The 9712-nt window shown below is 41.1% G+C and overlaps 1 protein-coding gene across 1 annotated transcript; it reads left to right on the top strand.

The window, feature by feature from the left end:
* Positions 1 to 420: 420 nt before the first annotated feature.
* akap12a (A kinase (PRKA) anchor protein 12a) lies at positions 421 to 6084 on the top strand. The gene is made up of 2 exons (XM_023987005.2): positions 421 to 5884; positions 5996 to 6084. The coding sequence occupies exon 1, from the start codon at positions 490 to 492 to the stop codon at positions 5848 to 5850; it is 5361 nt and encodes a 1786-aa protein (XP_023842773.1). The 5' UTR covers positions 421 to 489; the 3' UTR covers positions 5851 to 5884; positions 5996 to 6084.
* The last annotated feature ends 3628 nt before the right edge of the window (positions 6085 to 9712 follow it).

The raw sequence follows: 9712 nt of genomic DNA, 5'->3' as shown, positions 1-9712 counted from the left end.
AGATGATAGAGACTCTCACAGAGGAGGTACCGCCTCTGGAAAACGCAGACAGTGATGGGAAGGAATCACCRGATGCAGACGACGAAGCATCAACAAATGAGACTGAAACAGACGTTAAATTGAATGAAGTCAATGATAGTTTTAAAAAGTTCTTCAGTTCAATTGGTTTAAAATTCACATTGAAAAAAGACTCTGACACAATACCAGAAGTGAGCCCTAAGAAAGAAGAGGRTGAAGCACGTATTCCCGAAGACAGCAAGGATACAGAGGAGACCACTATAGATAATGCTGAGGAGAATACCGAGCAGAGCAGATCTGACTGATGATACAATTAAATAAATTGTTGGTGATACACCAAAAGAGTCTGTTGGCGATACACTAAAAGAGCTTGTAGATGATACACTAGAAGCATATATTGACGAAGCACCGACCAACGTTGTTGCTGATTCACCAGTGGAACCGGCTGATGATTCTACCTCTCATCCTACGATGACGGACCTCACATTTGAAGAGTTCCTTAATGAARCCACCAAGGAACAGACCACTGAAACGATAGAATCAAAGGAGGAAATCACACCTGAAGAAGTGGCACAGGCAGAGGGAGAGGCACCAGCYATACCCATTCCTATAGTTGAAGAAATGTCTCCATTTAAACGTTTTTTCCTGACAGGAAAAATACACAAGCAGGTCAAGCAACCCATGAAACAACCCAAGGAGGAATCTAAGGAGGTAGTCATGGAAGAAGTCAAGGAAGAACCCAAGACAGAACCCAAGGAAGAAGTCAATGAGGAACCCAAGGACGAAGTCAAGGAGGAAGTAATCCCTACTGAAGAGACAGACACACCAGCACCAACCATTCCGGATGTTGAAGAAGAAATTATATCCCCGATTAAGAAGTTTTTCACCACGGGAATCTTCGCTGGTTTAAATAAAAATAAAAAATATTTAGGAGAGGAAACGCCCAAAGATGAAACTGTTGAGAAAGAACACGAACCGCAAAGCATTGAAAAACAGGAGGATGTAAACACACCAGAGGAAGCTAKTCTTGAGCAAGAACAAACAAAAGACGAGATCAGTCCAGATGTTGAGACAATATCGGTCATTGAGGGGAAACAAAATGAGAATGAAGTTCAAGAGACAGTAACAGATTCCCTGATGGCTGAGACATCCAATGTCCCTGAACTGATGATGAGTAATGTCCCTAAAATTAGTGACAATAGAGAGGATGTCCTTGAAGAGCAGCCAGCTACTGAGGARTTACAGACAATTATCTCAAATGGAGCTGAACTTCTTAGCTTTCAAGAGGAAGCTAAAAGTCAAGGAAGTTCAGTCCAGGATATTCTTGAAGAGCAGTCTCCTTCTTTGGGATTTGTAACAGTTATAACAAATGAAGCTGAAACAAATGAAGACAAACTTCTTAGCTCTCAAGAGAAAGCTAAAAGCCAGGAAAGTCTTGAAGGACAGTTTCATTCATGGGGATTCGTCACAGTCACAGAATATGTTCCTGAAGAGGAGCCAGCTCCTAAGGTATTACTGACAGTTACCTCAAATGAAGCTGAAACAAATGAAGCTGAAACAAATGAAGCTAAACTTCTTGACTCACAAGAGAAAGCTAAAAGCCAAGGAAGTCCAGTCCAAGAAGAGCAGTCTCCTTCTTTGGGATTCCACACAGTTATCTCAAATGAAGCTGAACTTCTTAGCTCACAAGAGAAAGCTAAAAACCAAGGAAGTCCACTCAGGAAGCTCTTATATGGGGCTGGTTTGAAGAAGCTTTCTAGGAAGCGGAGAGGTAAGAAATCAGATGAGTTGACCAGGTCTGGTGAGCATGTTACTGAGGATTTACTGTCATCCACAGAGTCAGAGGAGTACCAGAGAGGAGAACATCCTGCCTCTTCAACAGAAGAATTAGCAGCAGAGCAGGTAAAAATGTCTGCTCCGTTAGGGTCAARCCACGAATCAGATAGTGATGTAACCTCTGACGGTGAAAGGAAAAATGGCACCTGGACTTCTTTCAAAAAGCTAATGACGCCCACAAGACGTCCCAAAAGATCTTCTGAGAGTGAGGATGAGTTAGCACTTGTAGGCTCACATGAGGAGCCAAAGCAATGTGAAGGAGAGCAGGTACTAGAATGTTTCACAGAAGAGACCAAAAAGAAAGTAGAAATATCTGTTTCTTGGGAGGCCCTCCTATGTGGATCTGCAAAGAGGAGGGGAAGAAAAACATCTGACTCAGAGGAGGAAGCACCCATGAATGAAGGTGAAACACTAAGTGAACCTGGAAACACTGCAGAGTCTCCATTGGACAGTTCTCAGGAGGGAGGTTATGAACATTTGACCTCTTCCCCTGAGCAAGCTGTAAGTTCCTTAGAGAGTGAAGGGGGGTCAACATGGAAATCCCTTAAAAAGCTGGTCACCTCAAATAGGAAGGCAAAAACCGAGGAGGCCAGCAAAGTTAGCTCATCAGAGCAGATGGCATCTGACAGCGAAATCACCAAAGAGGAGTCTTCATTTTCTCTAAAGAAACTCATCCCTGGACGCAAAAAGCGAAAGCATGGAGGAAAGCAGGAAMCAATATCTTCTGACGAGGCAGATAAAGGTGTTGGATCGGATGATGAGGAGGACTCTGAAACACCAGCAGTGGTCCCCATGTCAGAGTTTGATGCAGAAGAGCTAGGAGAGAAACACAGAATATTAACTGAGGCTGTTATAGAAACTCCATTACACATTACAGAAGAAATAACCCAGCCAGATGTCTCTAGGCTGGTCACCGAATCGGCCATACCCAAAGACACCCTGCCCACTGAAGCAGAGAAGGCTCAAGCCAAAGATACTGTGGAGCAGTTGGCCCCATCAACATCCCCCACTGCTACGAAAGACTTTGAGGATCTTACGGAATTCATCAGTAAACATCAGCAACTCAGTGATATACCTGAGGAAGGCGTAATAGAGGAGACCATTGCCACACAAGTGTCCACTGCTGAAGAAGCCACTCGAGACGATACCATAGCCGAGGACCTAATCGAGTTGACATCTGAAGCAGTCACTGCCCCAGAACCTCTAGATGATGAATCAACAGAAATGGTTTCAGCAGTGTCACAGCTGACAGAGGAGTCTCCCAAAACATCAGGCAACACAACGCCTGTGCCTGCAGAATACGAGTTGAAAGACACAGAGGTAATTCTGCATGAGGCGGTTGAAATCATTAACAGAACCCCAACTCTCTCATCGGTAATTACAAAAGACCTGCACTTGGAAGCAGTTACCGTTTCAGTTTCTCCACAAATATTACAGACACCAAAAGAGACGGAAGCAACAGTTTTGACAGCTCATGAAAAATCAGACGCAGTTGTAATCTGCACAGGTGAAGAGTCRCAACAAATAGATGCTGTTGATGAAAGCCCAGTGACTCATGTGGTGGAGTGTCCATTAGAAGTCAGCAAGGTAGTACCCACAGAGTTGGCACCTGAGGAAACTGAAGAGTCTGGTGCTGCAGGAATCACTACAGATGAGGTACATAAAGCTGAAGATGAATCAATTCCAATCATGCATATAAAAATTGAAAAGGACCAACAAACAGAATTGGTAAACGAGTTAGAAGAGATAAGACCAGTAGCCACTGTTAATTCAGAAGAGGGTGTAGCTCAGTTTGAAGGAAAGTCCATAGTAGAAGACACTCCACAGCCTGATACAGAGCGCCTGGAAGTGTCGGTCACAAACAAACTTGTTTTCACACAGGCTCTCACGGAGGTCACTCTTAAAGAAGAAAAAGATGTTTCGGATGATTCGGAGGATGTTTCGGAGGATTCGGAGGATGTTTCGGAGGATTCTGTAGACATGGAGAATACACCAGTTGCAGAAACAATCACATGTGATGTTCAAGATGTCGCTACTGCAATACCTGACGTTCTGAAGTTAGAATCATCAAATGTTTTGGAATCTTTGATTGGCATAGTGGCACCTGAAGTAGAATCCCCAGAGAAAATGGATCGTGTGGGTGCTCTAAGCCCACTTGTAGACTCTTCTATGGTTCAGACACTAAAGAAAGGGGACATGGTTGTGAGGAAGAATGTGCCGTCAGCACAGTTTGTTGATGGTCTTGAGATCCGAGTACAAGTGACGGATGCAGAGATAAAGTCAGCTGAAGAAACTGTTGAAACAGTGCTTGAAGTTAGCTCAACTGATGTCAATGATCACGAGACTCTTGTACAACAGGTGAACGCTGAGATTGAATCAGCTGAAGCACATGTTGAGACAACGCTTGAGTTGGGCACAACTGACGATCACGAGATCACAGTACAAGTGGCGGATGCAGAGCTAAAGTCTGCTCAAGTAATTATTGAGAATGTGCTTGAAGTTGGCTTAACTGATGTCACTGATCATGAGATCAAAGTACAAGAGATGGATGTAGAGATTGAATCAGCTGAAGCAATTGTTGATGCAGTTTTTGTGGTCTTAACTGATGTCAAGGGTCATGAGATCCAAGTGCAAGTGACGGATGCAAATGCTGAGATTGGGTCAGCTGAAGCGATTCTGGAGACAGCACTTGAGGTGGTTTCCTCAACCGATGTTAAGGAAGTCATAGACATTTGTGACAAAATGGAGGACAAAGGAGAGGGTGAGAATGCCATTGAGAAGATTGAGGAGGCCATGTTTGAAGAGGAAAGCAGTATTATAACTCAAGAARTTCTCCAACATGTACAGCAGAAYTCATCAGAAGCTGACTCCAATGTTGTACCACAATCAAGTGAAAAGGCTGAAATTGAATTAACGAGTGAAGCCRAAGTTTCTAAATCACCAGAGGATATACCAGTGGTGGCAGTTACAGATGCTCAAGGATGTACAGGTGTAGCTGCACAGGTGCAAAATAAAATTCACTTATTTGAAAACTACTTAGAACTTAATACTCAGGGAATTGTGCACAAACCTTCAGACAAAGAAACTGAGCCCTCAATTTCTCTCAAAGTTGATACAGTATGTGAGGATAGAACAACTCCYGAGACATTTGCAGAGTCTACTTTCGAGGTTGACAAAGTACCAGATGACATAGTTCCCAATACATTTGTAGAGTCCTGTTTGCAGTCAAATGTGCAAGAAGTTTATGGAACGGAGGTTGAATTTTTTATTGCGCCCGAAGTAGATTCAGAATCTACCAGTGGGCATGAGAAAGAACTGGTTGGAATGGTAGTACAATCAGCAAAGGAATCAGTTGAATCRTTTGAAAAGAGACTATCTATTGAATCCCATGTCCATATCCATCTTCACATTGAACCCAGAGACGCTGGAGTGGTGTCTGCAGGATTGGATTCACCACCACTTGCTATTTGGCCACCTCCAAGTACTACTGCAGTGAACACTGATAGCTTTCTGAAAGAATCAATAGAAAGTGCAAGTACTACTGCAAAAAGTGCTGTGAATACTGACTGTGTTCCAACAGAATCAATGGAAAGTACTCAACTTTGTGAAGTCAGTCAAATTGAGCAAACAAATGACACTGCACCTCCTGTGCCACTGCATACCCCTCCAGCGCCACTGCATACGACTCCAGCACCACTGCATATCCCTCCAGCACCACTGCATACCCGAACTGAACTAGTGGTGTGCACCCCAAACCCTGAAGCAGAACAGGTAATGATGAATGCAGAAGAGTCTATCCTACACACAGAGGACGAGAATGACCAAGAAGTGTGGCTGGATGCTGAGGAAGATTTTGGCACAGTAAAATCCCATGTCTTAGAAGTTCTGAGCAACAAAATAGGTGGAGGAGTAGAGGAGATGCTGCAGGTCAGTGAAGAGGTCTTTGATATTGCACTTGAGCCTCAAAGCTTTCAATCTATAAGTGAAAACAAATAAGACTTCAGCCATTCCAACAAACGGATGTATTATGGTAAGTCAGTCCTTTTAATTTCTCGTTATATTACTTTTGGTTTTAAGTACTTGAAGGAGTATACTGAAATAATGTCCTCCTGAATTYTTTTGTCCTTTTTCGTTCAACAAGCTAAAAGAGTGCTGGACTACCAAGGAATCCCTGAAAGAGAAGGTAGAAGTCCATACAYGAATGATGACCCACCACAACGGAGGTAAAGCTGCATCCATCCTGACTTCCATTACCAAGCACACTTTTGCATCTAGAGACCTTCTTCAGCTCTTTGGATACATTCACATTAGTTGCAAGGCTATTATATCAGTATGTCTGTTAAGTACTTGTACCTCTTTGAATACAATCCTTGTTCCTGTTCATGTCATATTATCAGAAGTTGGAGGTACGATAATGTATACTACATATTATCTATGTTTGAATTAAGACAATTTGTCCTTCCCTTTGCATCAGATACGTTTATTTTACACAGAGTATCTGAGTTTAATTTTCTTTACTCATAATGTAATTTGTGGATTGAACAGTAGTCTAACATTTATTTGTATCAACATATAATACACTCACATTACATTCAACACAGGACATATTTACCCACTGCTCACCAAAAGAATGCAAAGACAAACTGTGATTAGATATACAGGTATGTAGATTTTTTCAGGATCTTTCTGTGTTTTATCAGTCTTCCGTCAGACAGTAAATGTTTGCTCAAATCAGCACATACCGGTAATATAACATTTGCTCAGAGATGTGTAGTGACTAGAATTTGTATCACATTGCATTTGCACGAATGAGATCATTCCTCTAAATATTGCCATTGATCTTCATCATCTCATAGAATTATATAGTTGACTTACTATATGCAAAGTTTGCAAACTATGCACCGCAATGGTTAGTTGACACAGACCAAAATACTGATACAAAATGCTTATTTTATCACTAGTTGCATCTGAAAGACAAAACTATATTTGTGTATTAGTTTTTTTGCCTGTGAATATATATGTAAAGCTATTTTGTTAAGAAGTCACACATACTGGCTTTGTTTGTCTATAACTACAAATATATTTGGTAAGTTTAATTTCAGATTTTAAAACTATTGCAGAACATAGCCTTATTGAATGCGTATGCAATGTCATGATGGCAGCTTGTTTTTACCTTTGCAATAGTTTCAATATGTGTGTATGTGTAYTGTTTTTCTTTTGACTTCTTGTAACAAATTATGTAAACCTGATAACCTTTGTAGAAATTATATATTCCTGTAAATGTAATATTAACTAATATCTAAATGCAAAACATAAGAGTTGCATGGACATTTTTATATTTCAAAGCGGTTAATGAAATAAAATGCTAATCTTTTTATTACCACAATGTTAAACATTTGCACAACTGTTTTGTCATATACAGTTAAAGTCAGAAGTTTACATACACCTTAGCCAAATACATTTAAACTCGGTTTTTCACAATTCYTGACATTTAATCCTAGTAAAAATCCYCTGTCTTAGGTCAGTTAGGATCACCACTTTATTTTAAGAATGTGAAATGTCAGAATAAAGTAGAGAGAATGATTTATTTCAGCTTTTGTTTCTTTCGTCACATTCCCAGTGGGTCAGAAGTTTACATACACTAGTATTTGGTAGCATTGCCTTTAAATTGTTTAACTTGGGTCAAACGTTTCGGCTAGCCTTCCACAAGCTTCCACAAGCTTCCCATTTCTCCTGATAGAGCTGGTGTAACTGAGTCAGGTTTGTAGGCCTCCTTGCTTGCACATGCTTTTTCAGTTCTGCCCACATATTTTCTATAGGATTGAGGTCAGGGCTTTGTGATGGCCATTCCAATTCCTTGACTTTGTTGTCCTTAAGCCATTTTGCCACAACTTTGGAAGTATGCTTGGGGTCATTGTCCATTTGGAAGACCCATTTGCGACCAAGCTTTAACTTCCTGACTGATGTCTTGAGATGTTGCTTCAATATATCCACATAATTTTCCATCCTCATGATGCCATCTATTTTGTGAAGCGCACCAGTCCCTCCTACAGCAAAGCACCCCCACAACATGATGCTGCCACCCCCGTGCTTCGCGGTTGGGATGGTGTTCTGCGGCTTGAAAGCCACCCCCCTTTTCCTCCAAACATAACGATGGTCATACTGGCCAATCAGTTCTATTTTTGTTTCATCAGACCAGAGGACATTTCTCCAAARAGTACGATCTTTGTCCCCATGTGCAGTTGCAAACCATAGTCTGGCTTTTTTATGGCGGTTTTGGAGCAGTGGCTTCTTCCTTGCTGAGCGGCCTTTCARGTTATGTCGATATAGGACTCGTTTTACTGTGGATATAGATACTTTTGTACCTGTTTCCTCCAGCATCTTCACAAGGTCCTTTGCTGTTGTTCTGGGATTGATTTGCACTTTTCACACCAGTGTACGTTCATCTCTAGGAGACAGAACGCATCTCCTTCCTGAGTGGTATGACGGCTGCGTGGTCCCATGGTGTTTATACTGGCGTACTATTGTTTGTACAGATGAACATGGTACCTTCAGGCGTTTGGAAATTGCTCCCAAGGATGAACCAGACTTGTGGAGGTCAATTTATTTTGATTTTCCCATGATGTCAAGCAAAGAGGCACTGAKCTTGAAGGTAGGCCTTGAAATACATCCACAGGTACACCTACAATTGACTCAAATTATGTCAATTAGCCTATCAGAAGCTTCTAAAGCCATGGCATCACAGTCAACTTAGTGTATGTAAACTTCTGACCCACTGGAATTGTGATACAGTGAAATAATATGTAAACAATTGTTGGAAAAATTACTTGTGTCATGCACGAAGTAGATGTCCTAACCGACTTGCCGAAACTATAGTTTGTTAACATGAAATTTGTGGAGTGGTTGAAAAACTAGTTTTAATGACTCCAACCTAAGTGTATGTAAACTTCCAACTTCAACTGTAGATATTGGCTGGACCCCGAGCAGTCCTCCGAGCCAGATAAAGGGGTTTACATACAGCCTGAAGGACCACTCTGAGCCTCTCAGGGCCTTTCTTACATGCGAGTTATGGTTCTGTCACTGGTTCTACCTATACTAAATAAAGCAAGACACGTACAGTACTTACAATATGCAATTAAGTTTACTCCACTTTATTTTATGAATCAAAACACACAAAATTTCACACAGGAGATGACAGCTGTCACTACATTTAAGTGCTGTTGATCTTCATGCATCACATCGTGAACCTGAATAACATTTGACATGGTAAGACCATAGACAATTAGCATCTTCTGAATAACATTTGCCATGGTAAGACCATTGACAATTAGCATCTTCTTATTGACCTGAATCTCTAATAGGGCTCAGCTTCTTACAGACAAGTCACTKGGACCATGAGACATTGGATTGGTTGTTTGAATTATCATACAGTTTGCTAGAATGAAGACAAACAGAAATGTCTCCAAATAAATAAATAAAACACATACAGTTAATCAATACACATAGGCAATTTTAAGTTTAAATACAAACAAACTCAAGCATATAAAGCCACAAACACCATTTATATATTAATGAGTACATTTGGATACATATTTTGAACAGAAATCCAACAGTCACAAAGTGAGCTAGTGAGACATTTCCTCCCTCGGTTGGCTATCATTTACATTTTGTGGCACAGACACTGGTGATTTGCTTCAATGTGAACTTCTCTTCTTCTCAGCCTCGTTCCATCAACCAAAATCCTATCTTCTACAGTGATATTTCTCAATTTGTATCAAGGCTGTCCTTCCATTGAAAATGTGWTACTTCTTGCAAAGCAACACCTCACCGCACGATTCCTTTCCCCCGTGTGACCTAC

The sequence above is a fragment of the Salvelinus sp. IW2-2015 genome, linkage group LG4q.2 (assembly GCF_002910315.2).
Source record: "Salvelinus sp. IW2-2015 linkage group LG4q.2, ASM291031v2, whole genome shotgun sequence".
Classification (NCBI taxonomy): domain Eukaryota; kingdom Metazoa; phylum Chordata; class Actinopteri; order Salmoniformes; family Salmonidae; genus Salvelinus; species Salvelinus sp. IW2-2015.
This window is presented reverse-complemented; position numbering and strand designations above follow the sequence as displayed.